This window comes from Schistocerca gregaria, chromosome 1 (assembly GCF_023897955.1).
Source record: "Schistocerca gregaria isolate iqSchGreg1 chromosome 1, iqSchGreg1.2, whole genome shotgun sequence".
Taxonomy (NCBI): domain Eukaryota; kingdom Metazoa; phylum Arthropoda; class Insecta; order Orthoptera; family Acrididae; genus Schistocerca; species Schistocerca gregaria.
The window spans coordinates 858,843,732-858,861,929 of record NC_064920.1 but is presented as its reverse complement, the minus strand read 5'-3'; the positions used below and the strand labels follow the sequence as shown (position 1 = coordinate 858,861,929).

The 18,198-nt window shown below is 44.9% G+C and overlaps 1 protein-coding gene across 7 annotated transcripts in view; it reads right to left on the bottom strand.

Annotated features, from left to right (window-relative positions):
• Nucleotides 1–18,198, bottom strand: part of LOC126272780 (protein sidekick) — a 614,097-nt gene that overhangs the window by 397,581 nt on the left and 198,318 nt on the right. The window contains exon 1 of one of the 7 annotated variants that reach the window (XM_049975972.1): nucleotides 12,444–12,884. The exons of 4 other annotated variants lie outside the window; for them this stretch is intronic. In XM_049975972.1, the coding sequence (XP_049831929.1) occupies nucleotides 12,444–12,540 (97 nt within the window). In that variant the 5' untranslated portion in view covers nucleotides 12,541–12,884. Of the gene's footprint in view, nucleotides 1–12,443; nucleotides 12,885–18,198 lie in introns of those variants that run through there. 2 more of the 7 variants (XM_049975963.1, XM_049975929.1) reach the window with 2 other exon arrangements.

Genomic DNA, 18,198 nt, shown 5'->3' with positions numbered 1-18,198 from the left:
AATTGTAAGCCTCCCCGGAGGCACGCTGTGTTCGCAGAGAGCAGCAACTCGGCGCGGCAGTGGAGCGGCAGCTGTCGTCACTCGCGCTCTACCGGGGCCGCCGCTGTCGTGTGGAACAATGGCGTCCGTCGGCGGCGGAAGCGTGGCGTGGCGTGGCGTGGCATGGCGTGCCGTGCAGAGGTGCGGGGGTGGCAGCCGCTTCCGGGGGATCCCAGCCCCGCGCTTCCGCTCCCCCCCCCCCCCCCCTCCCGCCCCGAGGTCGCAGTTACTTTTACGCCCCATTACCTACGCCGTAGCGATCGTGTTCGGCGAGCTGCACCTGCTGGGATCCCTCCAATTCTCAAGCCAAACAAATTACGCTTACATGTGGAAAGAGGGTTGCCAAAATCGTCGATACACGAAATCACGATTTTTCCGCTGGACAGAAGGTATTGTCGGATTTGTTTGCTCGTACGGGAGAGGGGCGCGGAGAGTCACGATCGAATTCGATGGCTGGGTTAAATCCGTAGGTCTGCCACAATGGCCACTGCGAGTACGGTTTCTCACATCCACCGTGGCTAATAGTGGGCTGGATCTCCATTTCCATTTCAGAAACCTGACATACAATCAATTAAAACATACATAACGCAATTTTCACGATGAGCAGAGCAGACAGCCGCTCATTGCATTCATGATCGAACCCGTCTCCATACTCGAAAGCTTGCAAAAAGTGGCCTCCAGACAGGCGTGGATGCACGGTTCGGTTCCGGGACTGTCACTGTTTTTGACTTCCTGTCTCCCCGACACGCTCTAAATGTAATTTGCCGTCGCCGCCACATTTAATATTCCACACATGCTTCGGATTTTAATAATTACAATAAAAACACATAAAACGGTGTCATAGAAAGGTTTGAAAAACTATGGAACGATTCGCATCATGTGTCGCTGGCAAATAACAAACTGGGACCATCTGCTGTTCCTGATCTATATAAATGACCTGGGTGACAATCTGAGCAGTTCTCTTAGGTAGTTCGGAGATGATGCTGTAATTTACCGTCTAGTAAGGTCATCCGAAGACCAGTATCAGTTGCAAAGCGATTTAGAAAAGATTACTGTATGGTGTGGCAGGTGACGCTAAATAACGAAAAGTGAGAGGTGATCCATGAGTTCCAAAAGATATCCTTTGGAAATCGATTACTCGATAAATATTACAATTCTCAAGGCTGTCAATTCAACTAGGTACCTGGGTGTAAAAATTACTTTAACTTCAGTTGGAAAGACCACGTAGATAATATTGTGGGGAAGGCGAGCCGAAGGTTGCGTTTCATTGGCAGGGCACTTACAAGATGGAACAAGTCCACTAAAGAGACAGCTACACTACACTCGTTCGTCCTCTGTTAGAATATTGCTGCGCGGTGTGGGATCCTTACCAGGTGGGATTGACGGAGGACATCGAAAGGGTGCAAAAAAGGGCAGCTCGTTTTGTATTATCACGTAATAGGGGAGAGAGTGTGGCAGATATGATAAGCGAGTTGGCATGGAAGTCATTAAAGCAAAGACGTTTTTCGTCGCGGCGAGATCTTTTTACGAAATTTCAGTCACCAACTTTCTCTTCCGAATGCGAAAATATTTTGTTGAGCCCAACCTACGTAGGTAGGAATGATCATCAAAATAAAATAAGAGAAATCAGAGCTCGAACAGGAAGGTTTAGGTGTTCGTTGTTTCCGCGCGCTGTTCGGCAGTGGAATGGTAGGGAGAGAGTATGATTGTGGTTCGATGAACCCTCTGCCAAGCACTTAAATGTGAGTTACAGAGTAATCATGTAGATGTAGATGTAGATTTAGATGTACATAGATAGAACTACGAGGCGCGTTTTTTCAGTACGCACCGTTTTGAAATTAAAAAAAAGACGTGCTAAGATATCTCAATAATTTTATTTTTACATGAAACCCTGCACCTTAATCTACTTTTCAACATAATTTCCGTCAATATTGAGGCACTCGTCATAACATTGTACCAGTTTTTGAATACCCTCCTCATAGAAGTCTGTCGCCTGACTTGTTAACCACTGCATGACCACTGTTTTGACTTCTTCATCGTCTTAAAGACGCTGGCCGCCCAGGTGTTTCTTCAGGTGCAGGAACAGACGGTAGTCACTGGGCGCAAGATCGGGGCTGTACGGAGGATGATCTAGAGTTTCCCATGTGATGAGATGTTTCGTCTGATTCGCCACATGCGGACAGGCATTGTCTGGTAGCAAAACGATGCCCTTGCTCAACTTCCATGGACTGTTGCTTTGATTATGGTGTGACGTAGGCCATCTATGTTTCCCAGTAACTATTTGGCTTAAAAATCATCACCGTCGTTGTGGTACCGCTCAAGGGAAGTCAGTGCACTGTCTAAACGTTTGGTTTTCTTCACATCCGTCAACATGTTTGGTACGCAACGTGCGCACAATTTTCGATAATTCAGGTGCTCGGTCACAATGCAATACGAAACAGTCTCACCTTGGTGAGAGCGTTTGGTAGAGCAAAACCAGCGCGGCTGACTGCCGCTGGACGGTCGTCGGTTCATGTCGATGTGCTGTAATACGCCTCTCCAACGAATGCCAAACGTGCTCGATGGGATTTCAGTCGGTGGAACGGAAACCCCAGTCCATCCGCGGAATACCCTCCTCCACCTGCCCAGCTAGCTGTGGTCGCGCACGGTCATCCATAAAAAAGAAGTCAGGTCCGAATGAACTACTGAAAAGACACACGTGCGGAAAGGGTACAACGTTTCGCAGTGTCTACCGTGTTCAAAGATGTGGAGGTCAGCAAGCCGGTGGGGCATTATTCCTCCCCACAACATAACACATGTACCCTCATAAGGCGGGAAGTGGGTACATTTACGAACATGATCTAGGCGCTAAGGTATCAGAAGGCTTGATGTTCCCAGAGCGTTCTGACCTCCAAATCTTTGAACACGATACTCTCAGCAGCCAACGTTACTGTGCCACTGTACACACCTCCCCTGATTGCATCTTTTCCGTAGCATTCGGCCCTGACTTCATATTTATGGACGACATGCGCGACAGCGTCGCACAGCGCATATGAAGGAGCTCTTGGCACGGACGGATATTCAGCGAATGGACTGGCCTTCCTGATCCCCCGACTTCTTTAATCGAGCACTTGTGGGATACGTTGGGGAGGAGTACTGCGGCACGCCCACATGCACCAACGTCCATCCAGTGTGAACCGCGCTAGAGGTGGACTGGAACGACCTACCACAAGAAATCCTCACCAATCCTGTGACCAGTATGGGAGCACATTTCAGAGCTGGTGATCACATACTCTACTAAGAACCATTTTCCGCCTGAATTTCCAGGGGACAACATACACTACTGGCCATTAAAATTGCTACATCACAAAGATGACGTGCTACAGACGCGAAATGTAACCGACAGGAAGAAGGTGCTGTGATATGCAAATGAATAGCTTTTTAGAGCACTCACACAAGGTTGGCGCCGGTGGCGACACATACAACATACTGACATGAGGAAAGTTTCCAACCGATTACAGCAGTTAACCGACGTTGCTTGGTGAAACGTTGTTGTGATGGCTCCTGTAAGGAGGAGGAATGCGTACCATCATGTTGCCGGCTTTGATGAAGGTCGGATTGTAGCCTATCACGGTTGCGGTTTATCGTATCGCGACATTGCTGCTCGCATTGGTCGAGATCCAATGACTGTTAGCAGAATATGGAATCGGTGGGTTCAGGAAGGTAATACGGAACGCCGAGCTGGATCCCAACGGCCTCGTATCACTAGCAGTCGAGATGACAGGCATCTTATCCGCGTGGCTGTAACGTATCATGCAGCCACGTCTCGATTAGTGAGTCAACAGATGGGGACGTTTCCAAGACAACAACCATGTGCACGAGCAGTTCGACGACGTTTACAGCAGCATGAACTGACTATCAGCTCCGAGACCATGGCTGCGGTTACCCTAGACGCTGCATCACAGACAGGAGCGCCTGCGATGGTGTACTCAACGACGAACCTAGGTGCAAGAATGGCAAAACGTCATTTTTTTCGGATGAATCCAGGTTCTGTTTACAGCATCATGATGGTCGCATCCGTGTTTGGCGACATCTCGGTGAATGCACATTGAAATCGTGTATTAGTCATCACCATACTGGCGTATCACCCGGCGTGATGGTATGGGGTGCCATTGGTTACACGTCTCGGTCACCTCTTGTTCGCATTGACGGCACTTTGAATAGTGGACGTTATATTTCCGATGTGTTACGACCCGTGGCTCTACCCTTCATTCGATCCCTGCGAAACCCTACTTTTCAGCAGGATAATACACGACCGCATGTTGGAGGTCCTGTACGGGCCTTTCTGGATACAGAAAATGTTCGAATGCTGTCCTGGCCAGCACATTCTCCAAATCTCTCGCCAATTGAAAAGTCTGATCAATGGTGGCCGAGCAACTGGCTCGTCACAATACGCCAGGCACTACTCTTGATGAACTGCGGTATCGTGTTGAAGCTGCATGGGCAGCTGTACCTGTACACACCATCCAAGCTCTGTTTGACTCAATGCCCAGTCGTATCAAGGTCGTTATTACGGCCAGAGGTGGTTGTTCTCAGGATCTATGCACCCAAATTGCGTGAAAATGTAATTACATGTCACTTCTAGTATAACATATTTGTCCAATGAATACCCGTTTATCATCTGCATTTCTTCTTGGTGTAGCAATTTTAATGGCCAGTAGTGTATGTCGCGGTGGCTTCAGGTAATAATTGTCTTTGAGTAAAAATGTCATTTCTGTTTGCCTCGTTGCGTATTTCTGTCACTTACGGTGCTTGCTATACTGTTGCGGTTATTTCTATGTATAGTCCAAGTTCGGTCGAGCTTTGTTATTTAACTACGTCACATAACGGGAAAATTACTCTCTACTTTAACTTTAGCACACAGTGAGTGATCATAATTTGTTCGCATCAGTTGTTAGTACAGGGGCTCATTACGCACATCCCTCCACTTGGATTCGTGCCTGACTGCAGTCAATGCCACGCACCCCGCCACAAAGCAGAGCGCAAGAAGAGGCGCTCTACTGCAACTGCGCCAGCCACCGCCGCCGCCGCTGTTTGCCCGTCCGGCGAGCGGCCTTTCGCCGTCTGCAGAACCGGCCCAGGAATGCAACGGCACGCCGCACCGGAAAAACGATGCGCCGCCGCCAGCCCAGAGGAGGCGGCCACTGCGCTCTTGTTACACTATCGTGGCCACGGCTTCCTCTTGCAGCCGCCAGCAGGCCGAGAATTACAATGTGCCGCTAGCATTCACCTCTGCTTCCCCGCCATACTATCAGGCCAGTCTCGTAGATTGTCAAACTCGTACACACACTGCGTGAGAAAAGGTTGGGAAATGTGTCATAAAGCCGTTGTATCTATCCTCTTCTGAGGCAAGCTGACCAACAACTGGTTCTCAACATCCTGGATATTGGCACCGGGACAGATTTGACGTCCGAGCTGGACACTCGCATTTTCTATCAAGAGCGTAAGCCTGAGTGGTAACGTGTTTGCCTACCATGCAGCAGGCCCGGTTTCGAATCCCGGCCGGGACGGAGATTTTCTCCGCTCGTGGACTGGGTGTTTTGTTATCCTCATCATCATCGACGCGCAAGTCTTTCAATGTAGCATCAACGAACTTCCCCCGGTAGGGGGTCTTCCGGCCAACAATGCCACACGATCATTTCTTTTCTATCAACAACGGATCTAAGGATCGTGCTGACAACAGGTGCGTCTCAACATTGCTCTGACGGTCCACAGAGACGAGCATTCTCCTGTCGAAACATTCCACCACAGAACTGACACATAATAAGGAACTCATGAGAGCTTAGTATCTACGTCTATATCATTACTCTGCAATTCTCAGTTACGTTCCTGACAAAGGGTTCTTAGAACCACTTTCAAGCTACTTTCTCTACCGTTCCCTTCTCGAACAGCGCCCGGGAGAAACTACAATTTCAATATTTTCTTGCTAACTCCGATTTCCCTTATTTTATTATGATGATCGTTTCTCCCTATGTCAATTGGCGCCAACAAAATATTTTTCAAAACTCTGAGGAGAAAGTTGGTGACTGAAATTTCAGGAGCAGGTCCTGCTGCAGCGCAAATCATCTTTGTTTTAATTCGTATATCAGTGGCACTCTCTCTTCCATCTCGTGACATACAGTTGTGTCGTCAGATTTCTTTCTATCACTACTAGCTGTGACCTGTGTTCATACCCAATGGTTCCGTCAACTGTGACGCAGTAGTTACACCGCTCTGCCGCTCCAGAACACTGGACGAATGGGGCATCTCCCCAGGTTGCTGTCATATTCCCGAGGATGGTCATCCATGGTAGTGCAGGACCGCGATTCATTGCTGAACACAATGCGACGCCATTCATCAGTAGTTCGTGCTTCCCAGTCATGGCATCACTCTAAAGGTAGCTGTTTGTGTGGGTCATGGCACCACCCTAAACGTAGCTGTTCGTGTGGGTCAAGGCACCACTCTAAAGGTAGCTGTTCGTGTGGGGTGTTACGGGCAGCCTATTTATGGGACGGTTAACTCACTATTTCAGCTGCCGCTAGCTCGACAAATGGTACGGACTGACAGAGAATGTTGCAAGGAGTCCAAAACTTGTTCTCGGATGGCAGCCACATTTGTGAAGAGGTTCCCTTGTGGTGGTCATGCGTGTTCGACCGGACCCTTCAAGACGAGTATGTCCGCACTCACGTTCCCATGTATTTTCCATCATCGGAACACTCTCACATCCCCACAAATCTGAATACTTCACGATTCGACCAACCGGCAAAATGGGGGCCCACCATGAGGCCCCTTTCAAACTCGGATATATATTGAGATGGCTGAATGGGCACGGCTCGAAATCCCAAGAAGTTAGAGAGAAAAAAAAAAAAAATCTGTCGATGTTCAGGCCACTTTTAGGTTATACCCCAGCAGACTTGATAACAACATTAAACACTAAAAACACTAACGCACTCTGATGGTTATTCTACCTGTCACAGAGAACTACAGCTTAATCATTTCCATACCCGCCGATGGTCTACACGTGTAAGAAGTTATAGTGGCACCCGACCACATGTTCTAGATGCTTTTCATTTTTTGTCAGCCGGAGTATTAACCCTGAAACTCGTATGCATACAGTGCCATAAAAAAATTAATAAGAAAGAGACCAAACACGCAACGAACGAGCTATACTGTAACAAGACGATGTCATCAGCAACGAAAAAAATTGTAATTTTGGGTTTGTGGTAGAAATACTTCTAGCGTTACAGAAACAAGACGCTGCTATGCGATTTGATGAAAAGCGTACTTCCATTAAATACTGAGCTTCAAAAGACGCTGAAGGAGGAGGGCGGAGGGGGAAACAGGCAGCATCACCAAAATCGTTCCACAAGACTGCTGGGATATGTGACGACTAACAATTCGCACCGGCTCCGTCCCTTCCTGCATACGGACGCTACAGTCGCCTTGTCGAGGTAGGAGCAGGAGTAGTCACTCAAGATGATCCATTGGAATCTATGGTGGCACTTCTGCGATGCTAAGATTAGCGATCATAATAAACAACAAACAAACAACGTCCGAACAGACCTCGAAGGGCCAACGGTACCCACCGGCCGCCGTGTCGTCCTCGGTCCTTAGGCGTCACCGTATGCGGATACGGAGGGGCACAAGGTCAGCACACCACTCTCCCGACCGTTTTCAGTTTTCGTGATCGGTGCCGCGACTTCTGAATCAAGTAGCTCCCCAACTGGCGTCACAAGGGCTGAGTGCAGCCAGCTTGCCAACAGAACTCGGCCAATCCGGACGGTGACCCATAGCGGTCGTTAAGTCTGCGTTAAATTAGTTTTCCATGGTATACCCTAATGCGAACACCACTGACACTCTTAGGGTGCGTCACCTTTCGCTAAATAGCGTCATCTGTAGAAGTTCGTACTTGCAGTGCAACTCTCAGCTCCCCTCTACTGCTGATTTGTGAGACCCAAGTTTTGTGCGCATACCTTCCTCCAGTCAATGCAAAGAACGGCGAGTAATGAGACTGCTCAGATGATCGTGTGATATGCACTAGGAAGGTATAATCACTCCTGCCCCCTCTCCTTTTAAGGGCTTTTCGACGGCACCCCTCGTGAACAGACGTAACTGATCAGGTTGCTTTCTGGGTGGTCTCCGATTCACAATACATTTCCCAAATTATACTATGACGTACTAATCTAATATTGTTCAGCAGGTCCAATATTACTACCTATGTTCAAGCTCGAACGCAAACACTGAATTACTTTGGTATCCAGTACTGTGGAACGTCTTTCCTTCTGTGAACAACTACTTTTATTATGATGATGAATTGAAGTGAAGCAGTCATCGACTTGAATTTCATTTCTTGATCACAGAGCTTCAATGGACGTGATCCCTCTCTGAGTGGCTTGTTCTCCATGTCTTCCGTCTGTGAATCATCTAGTCCACCACGATATTTTGATAAAAACATACGAGACTGTACAACCATGTGAGAAGGAATGAAAGTTTAGATGTTGGGGACAAGTCACCAACTAGTTCATTGAAAGGAATACATTCCATAAGTATCTGATGGTCCACAAATACTGGAGGAAGTATCTGAATGCAATGGGTGGAATAATGCCAGCTGAAACCAGCAATGCCGCTGTGGAGCAGAAGATCGTAGCGGTCCTGTCGCTGTAACTGACAAACGTAAACCCCTTCAGTAAAAAACCGTTTCACACGCACCTTCCAGCTTGTAATTAGTTCCAGTCTCTCCAGATACAAAAAGAATTTCATTCATTTATTCGTCACGCCGTAAGACAAGCGGTTCATGAAATTATTCGGTAGTTATTTATGACGTCTGAGTGACGCCCGGAGGATTACAACTACGGAGGAAAGGGAAATAATCCTGCTATGATGGGTGTCCGAATAGTAATTACGTAACGTTTTTTTTTTAAATTGCCGCTTCAAGTCAGAAACTTTGTCAACTATTGTATTATTTATTTAGCGACATGTTTCCAGGGTTAAATATCATCTTCAGGTTAAATGGCATTACAAAACAACTTTACAATAAGGTCATACTGAAATTACATAGTCTTTTCGTAAATGCTGTGGACATCCTGTGGAAGAAGAGAAAACCTAGTAAGAGGCGATATCACTTTGGAAGCTGGACTGATGTTTGCACGAAAAAGATGTGTAACGGTTACTCACTTTGTTCTTCTGGCGTGGCAGATCACAAGGCACTTGTCTAGTACTTCCTGTAGGCCTTGAGTTATTTCTTGATTTGTGTTTACGTCTTAAATTCACAGAATGCCTTTCCATGCTAAATTGTAGACAGGCAGCATACCGTGTTTTACGTTTTACCTGCCCACATGGCTTCATATTTATTCCTACAGTAGAATATAAACAGTCATTTGTACAGTTTCTTTACCTCACAGACAACCTTGTTAATTTTTTTACACATTTTGAAATAGTCATGAAATTTATTGTCCTTTATTCCGGTGTAACCTACACAAGGAACTGTTTCATTTTATTTATTTATTATTATTTTTTTGTTGCAAGAAATTTGTATTCCATCCTACTAGTTTTTTGCAGTGCTGTGTAGATGTAAACCTGTTGGAAATGCTACATAACGATATTGCAGAGTACGATTTAAAAAAGAATCTGTCAAAGTCACCCCATAGCAAAATGTTATGGTACTTCGAGCTGTGGAGTCTAATTTTGAAATGATATTTTGCCAAGAACTGCTTCCTTATTTGCATCCTTTAACTGGATGGCATATGATAAAACAATTGTTCTAAGTACCACTCTGTATGTCCTCTCAATAACATGCCGCAGGGCTGGCTGTACATGGTCACGTAATGCCCCACCACGCACGAAATTCCACCAGAAATACGACGAAAAGCGTATGAGCAGAGCAAGCACCAAGCACGGGCTGCCTACGTCATCGTAGCTGCGCATGCGCAGTACAGCTGTTGTATGGCACTGTCTGGTAACTGCTCAAACGAACCTAGTTCCGAGTCCCGGCCAGCACAGTTTCTGGCCAGCGCCTACAGCATCCCAGCTGTCCAGAACAGAGGAGGCGGCGGCACCAGCTCCCGCGTGGGCCCGCAGCCGGTGTGAGCGGGCCGCGCCGTGCGCTGTTGTCACGCCTCTGGCCCGCCGTCACGCTCTGCCGCTGACGCACGCCGGACCGCGCTGCATTTTCGGAGGTGCGCACAAAAACCAGGGGCTGCTGCGGCGCGGCGCTGCCAGCTATACACGCTACCTGGACACGGGCACTCGCCGCTACTGGCCTTCCCTACCAGAAGCGTGCTAAATCGACAACAAATTCCAAAAATCCCCATCGGCACTTTACTGTTCTCTGGAACCTTCCGCAGAACTTGTCACTTCATACTTCCTTCTCGAGAAGTATCATCCATCATCCTTAGTATGAGGCCGGCCGGTGTGGCCGAGCGGTTCTAGGCGCTACAGTCTGGAACGGCGCGACCGCTACGGTCGCAGGTTCGAATCCTGCCTCGGACATGGATGTGTGTGATGTCCTTAGGTTAGTTAGGTTTAAGTAGTTCTATATTCTAGGGTACTGATGCCCTCAGACGTTAAGTCCCATAGTGCTCAAAGCCATTTGGACTTTAGTATGAAATTGGTTCTATGAATTCTCTGTCAAACACTCAAGTTCCAGTGTACATATAAATTTTGAACATAGCTCTAAGGTTCAGTGACCGTGTCAGAATTATATTGTAACAAATAAGCCCTCGGTCACAAATATTAAGTCAAAATTGACCTCAGTCTTGTTGCAACCCTTATAACTTAGAGATTCTATATGCTCGCGGAAGAGCGAAGTCGCTGAAGATACCGGTCAGTACCCGTTTTAAAAGACCGAGTCAAATGCTTTGCGGAAGATCGGCACATGAAATCGGAAAACGTGCAGAAGCAAGATCGGGACTTGCACGCCGCACGGGATTAGCCGAGCGGTCTTGGACGCTGCAGTCAGGTGGACTGTGCGGCTGGTCCCGGCGCAGGTTCGAGTCCTCCCTCGGGCATGGGTGTGTATGTTTGTCATTAGGATGATTTCGGTTAAGTAGTGTGTACGCTTAGGGACTGATGACCTCAGCAGTTAAGTGCCGTTAGATTTCACATACATTTGAACATTTTTGGAACCTGCACCCAGAGACAGTAGTGTATAAGGACTCCTGCATTAAGCTATTTTTTAGCGTTCCATGACATGTTACCAATTACACACACATTCAATTGACACATCGCGGATATACAGGGCCTGAGACTGTCATTAAAAGTCATGTTACCAACTTCTTCTTCAGTGAAAACATTTATAGTCAAGATATAACTACCACAAAACCTCTTACGCCACCGTTTTAAAGCAGGTCACTGCTATCTACGGTTGTGTAAAGATCGAAGCTTTAGGAGAAACGTTTTTAAACGTTCATATTAAATCTGTCGGAGATAACGACTTTCTGTAACCGATAGTGTGATAATTTTTGGAACGATTATTGATCCTAACTAAATAAGAATTGATTAACAAAGACATCGTTAACACATTGGGGAAAACATGTGGAAGGATGTTGGTTATTGATAAAGTATTGTTTCGCAGTTCCGGAGATAATTACATTTCTTAATGTTTATCGGAAACAACAATATTCTTCGTCGACAAAACGGGGCAATTACGGAAACGAAGAATACACAATTTCGTAGCACACGTGGACACCATGCTCGAACTGTTAGAATAATATTTCGCCAGTCGGTGTTTGAAAATAAAGTGTTACCGGAGGAACTTCCTCACTGATTTCACTTACCGCTCCTATGTTACGAATACGTATGGCATTGGTTATTCCAATTGAATACAGGAGACACGTATTAGATCGTGCAGCCGTAATACATGGGGAAGTCGGGAAACCATCCGGCACTGGATTTCGTGTTGCTGATAGTAAAATTTATGTTGAATTAACACGTCGCTGGTAGACGGAAGATACCTGTGGAAGGCTGACCTTCATTATTTCAGAGTGAAAGACACGCGGTATTTATCCTGTAAACAGAAACGTTATGAATGGCTGTTTCGCTCATTGTCACCAAATTTTTATATGGAGACAGATTTTGCCATTCAAATTACACACAGGAAGTTACGTACACAACGGAGTAAGTTGAGCAGCAAAGTAAGTTAAAAATGCCGATTTCCTTCGTCGAGGGAACGACGCCATTGAAGCAGTGCAGCATACACATTACCCTACGTTACGTTAACGTTTCGGTTGTCTGTGTATCTAACAATTACATGTAAATTTGTCGACATTTTCGATGTTACGAATATATATAGCTGAACACAGAACAACAGTTTAGATTGGCTTTTCCGTCCTTGCAGGATCTGAACAGACGCCATCCGCACAGAGCAGCACGTGGTCTTCCAAGCCTACCTTTAGAAGGGGCAGCAGCTAGAGACATTCCAGGCGCCACCAAAAACAGCAACAGGGATGGCAGCATCACGAGCCGCGAAGTCTTCTCCACTGACATCCTCGGGCACTTCACCTTCGCTACACAGCTGTCCGCCGCGTCATTGCAAACAATACTGCACAGCACTCGCGAGACATACACAAGAGACACAGCGCGACTATTACACTTTATTCGAGCCCTCTGTCAAAAGTTACGGCGGGGGCAACGGTTCATCAACTCGGAGTCAGTACTGACTTAGACTGCAGCGATTTGGTGGAAGCTGCACCACCTCTTCTTTTTTTAATCTGGAGTTCAGCGTGTTTTCTGTAGCGCTTAGGACAGTACAAGCTGCGTCTCACGCTTCGCGATCGACCGAAAGCGTCGCCACGGAGGTTGCGGCGAGAGTGTCTGCCGTGAACGCAAGTGCGAACAGGCAAGGCTGGCTGCGCGCTCCAGACTGCCCCCACTACCGGCCTCATAAAGGCAGTCCATTCAGGGAGGGAGGGGAGAAGCTACTAGGCTCGGTCCTAAGCACTCTTCTCGTTGCGCAAATGTTTCTCGTTTAAATAATGGAACAGTGCACTGGATACGTATTTTTTTTCCATGCTTAGCACTGCGCGTTTCGAGAATTCATTCTCACTGTCAAGTGAAAAAATTTACGTGAGTATTCTGCGTGCTGTTTGCAATAGAGATGGGCAAACTCGTTCATCCTTGGGAACTAGTTCACTGCTGATCGTTCTTTTTTGGGAACGGTTCATTTTTACTCGTTCACCGTTCATTTGTGTCTGGTACATGGTTATTAAGAAAAACTGAAAACTAGTGGTGCAGGTGACCAAGGGTGGAGGGCACCAAGAGGGGGCACTTGTCCCCGCCCTGGAGTATAGAGCTTTTATTCATTACAGAATTCTTGCACACTTTAGAAGTAATTTCTGTGATTCTGCAGAACCTCTCGTTTAGCCAACTGTAGCGTTGTGTGGCTGATCGCAGGGAAATAATATAGGGTGGCGCACGGAAAACCGGTCCCGAGTACAGACTGCTCGCCAATCACGGACGATATGTTGCCCGTTAGGAGCAGATACAAACATGTAATAATTAAGCAGTGAAGAAATAACAAGCTAATGCAAGCAACAATTGCGAAACAATCGATGACGATGAGTAGAGAGCTGGAGAAGAGAACATGAAAGTCTCACGCGACGCGCATGGGCTATAGCTCATGTAGTCTTGTAAACCTGTTGGTGGATGATTCCAACTTAATAGACCACAAGTGTCATGTATAAAATTCTTCGTTTCGACTTCCACTACATAGCTATGCTACGTTGTAAACAATAATCGTTTACGCCCTATACCATATATACTTCACGTTGTCTCTAAGTTCGTAGGCGAAATAGAGAATTTATGAAAGCAGAAAATAAAATGTGGTTTTCTCATCATACTTGCGTCACACGCTTAGCAAAAATTAGATTTTTATGTTACATTATTAAAGTTAATGCAGCAATAATAATAATAATAATAATTAAGTTCGCAGAAATAAAGTTTTTGGTTTGAAAGCTCCTTCTGAACAAATGTTTTTGAGATAATAAGTAAATATGATTTTATGGCAATCTATATCTTTTAAAATGGAGAGGCACCGCTTTTCCTACTGAGCCAAAATGACCCACAACCCACATTTTTTTTTTTTTCCCAGAGAAACCAAACTAGCAGGTAATGCAAATTGGAAACAACCAAAATTAAAAATAATTAGAGCCTTTCTAAATCTAAATTTAATGTTTTGTATATGGAAGATACACGAAAATCGTTTTATTTGAATTTACTTACACTAATAAAAATTAAGCAAATTATTGAAAGTTAGTTGCTAAATCAAGTCGATGAAACCAAAAAATATGTGACTAACAAAAAAAACTTGCCTTGTTATAAGTATATCTTCTGCTGTTCATCGATATAATGAAGTGAGCTGATATGCCCTTTTGTTACCTGAAAAGACGTACCTATTAGATTTTTATGTAATTTACGTAACTATAAAATACTTTTTGATTACCGGTCGTGGACGCTGAATACCCAGAGCCAAGTGCAAGAACAGTTTAGAAGACATGTAAAATGGGCGAGCGCAGTGAACGAAACGAACAACTGGATACTGAACTAACTAGGAGACTGAGACGAGCAGGCGACCGAGGCTGGAACGAGAACTGCCGAAGTGACCGCCGCGACCGAAGTGAACTATGAACCGATCGTTCCTTGGAATTCGTTCCTCGGTCCTTTCGTTCATCTTGGTGAACCGTTCCTTTGCACCCGTTCGTTCGCGAACTACCCATCTCTAGTTTGCATGTGTATTGTGTCGTCTTCTTGAGGTTAGGGTACCGAACGTGCCTATCACATTTTGTAGTAAAATATACGCTCACTGTGAAATTTCGTAAACAGTATGAGTGATGATTTGCGTGTGTCTTGTTTTCTGCATAATGGAGAAGGCGAAGTATCTTATAACCACAAAAAGACGACTGCAGTGCAAGACAGGCAGCACGACACACAAATATTAATGTAAATATTTGATCATGACACCCCTGAGAAATTTTCGAAATTCGCAGTGCGAAGCATGGAAAAATACGTGAGTGGTACAGTGCCTCATTACTGTATTTAAAGAATGAATGAATGACAGGCTTTCAAAAAAAACATCGAAAATGGTGAATGAAATTGAGTCCAACGATTCCGCTTCCCACTTGTGGTCGGCACTTCTTGGAGAACCAGTGACACAAATTGTTAATTGAAGACATTCGTAATTATCCCTGCTACCACTTTCCTCATCAACATCCTGTTTTCTTTTACATATTTTGATTATATGCATATGATGAAAAAGTTTGATCAGTTTCTCTTACTGATTTTGGTAACAAATTTTGTTTCTGACAATACACTGCAGATAATTAGTACCAATATTAATAAACAACAAGCTTGTAAATACCAAAACATTACAAATGCCAAAAATTATCTAATTTGAAGAAAATTATCGTTGGTTTTGTTGGTAGGGAGTGTTTAAGAATCTGGTATGCAGTTTAATTTGACTAAGATATGTGTAAAAGCATAGCATGTTAATTTCTACCAATGTCACATCCTAACTTAATGAGCCCGCGTCATTTGTAACAATTAGTATAGTATGTGACCCTCAACTATTGTCTATTGCGATTGGATCTTGGTATGGAAGAGGCCAATTTATTCATTTTGTAGTTGACGTTATAAGATAATGGTATCCTTTTACTTTTGATACCGCAGGCTGTTTATGTGCATCACATTTCTACAGAAAACCCAAGTTTGAGATATACAGCTCCTTTAAAAGATTAGCAGGAACATAGAACTTCTTACCTTAAACGAGAATGCTACGAGACAACACAAGAAGCTCTGAACATGCGCACGCTCATCTCTTTGGAACCAGTGAGAAGAAACTCGTCAGATCCGCCGAAACTTGCTGCAACCGTCCATTGACCGCAACTCCGAACAGTTTTCACACAGTCACACACCACGGAAACTGGGAGGATGCCTGCGTTGAAGGCATTCGCGTGGTTGCAACAACACCTTTTTTCCCCCGTTACTCAGTTTTTTTTTTTTTTTTTTTTTTTTGTTACAGGACCGAACACACTGAGCAACCGTGCCGGCTAACCTGGAACGAACCTACTGTCACCCGAACTTTACTGACACGTGACGTCGATCTGACGTGCACATGGCCAGCATATTTGCCGACTGCTGAGCGATGTCTATCAACTTGGGTAGTCGCATCGGATTTTGTGGAAGGTGTTCCGAATTGCTCAGTTCCACAATGCGCAGATATCCTTGGCGAGCCATCAAACAAAATGTGCGAAGCTTATTATCTTTTGGGAAAATGAAAGATTTCAGATTATAGGAGAAGGTCAAATTACTGGCTTCTGTAGTTTGCCACAGGAGGTAATAATAATTGTATGTTTTCTTTTATCCATTACAAATGGCCAGTGAAAGCCTCCGATTCTAAAAACATTTTTTTTAATAAAAGTATTTTTTTCTGCTGTCAAGCACGATTTTCTTCTTATATATCAGCATAATTCACATGAAGTCTTCGGTGAACTACTCCACTCCGATTTTAAAGCGAATTTTTCGTGTATTACCCATGTATTCGTGATGTTTTTGATGTGTGAGGTGCTGCATCGATCTTATACCTTTATTGTAATACATAAACACGCAATACTGTAATTAATGACCGATAATAGATATTTGTATTATTAAGTTAATGGCTAATTGTTTCAGCATTTTAAGTACGTTTCGGTTTCCCTATCCCGAAAAAGCAATATTTTCTATTACCACCTTATACGGCCGATCCTACAATATGCGCGCATTAACGGGTGTCGATTATAAACTAAACCAATCGATAGCAGTTTGAGCGACAGTCGAAACAATATATTTAAAACTAATTTCTTTCAGATTCACCGTGTCTGTTATTACACATATTAGTGCAGTTTCCACCCCGGGTTACCTGGAGATGTTTGACACCTGGCGCCGGTAACTGAGGGAACCAGGGCGGCAGCCATAAGACAGCTCTCACGAAAGCTACGTTCCCACGCACTTGACGCGTGGTAAGGGACCTCCATGGGCCACAGAGCGCAATTTAAATTTGTAGAGACAAAGGAATTAGAAGACAAAAGGGTCGCGAGGAGGCGGACACGGTGTCGTGGAGGCCGTATTAGGGCTAGATAGCGGCCTGCAGCAAAAAGCCCAGCCTTCCAAATACAGCACCGGCCGTGCACAATCTCGCCCAAGGTCGCCGCTACCGGTGGGAGCCGACTCGACTGCCGCCTGGACAGACGATGGTCGACGAAGAAGCCGCCAACGAATCTGTGGCAGCAAAGGTTGCAGTTCCCAGACCGTCACTATAACATTTACACGCTAAAATAGCCTAATTTCAAATTTTCGAACTACTTCATATGATTATATTCTCATCAACACTATATATATAAGAATATAATTTCCCTCTCATATGAAAAATGGAGGTTTAAAGTTTTTGTATCTATTTTAAATGCATTAGACATGATATAATGAGAAGACGAATAAACTTGTAATATCTTTGTAAGCCAATAGATGCTAAATACTGTAGCACCTCAGGTAAAATTTTATACAGTGCAAGTGCAGTGCTCTCAAAGAAAATAAGCTACGACGATACATAGGTTTGTAGATATACCACATCATTTCCTAAATATTTCTACTTACTAATCTACCACATGCATTCTGCAATCAAAGTGATAAACTTAAAACATTCAAGATATTTTGATTACGTTAATTTTCTGCGAGCAACCCACATGGGTTAATCATTGGAATTGTTACCAGATGACAGAACAAAGCCTCCGCAATGAGTTTAAAAAAAGGAAGTACAAGAACAAGAAACCTTCAGTTTTTCCCCCCTTAATGTTGTTACTGAATGAACCGACTCCGCTTATGACTGTTAAAAATACGAGGAGCGTTTACTGAGTAACGCAATACAGTTTTTTTTTCTGAAAGTAGGTTGGATTCCATTCCACCATCTTATTCTCCACTCTTTTGGCTACAAAACCATATATTTCAACATAATGTCCGTTCAATGCGACGGCCGTACGCCACCTTCTGGAAATTGGAAATTTGTGGTAAGGTCTTAAGGGACCAAACCACTCAGGTCATCGGCCCCTAAGCAACCTTGCGGAACTAGCACTCCTGGAAGAGAAAGTTTGGAGGGTAGGAGACGAGGTACTGGCAGAA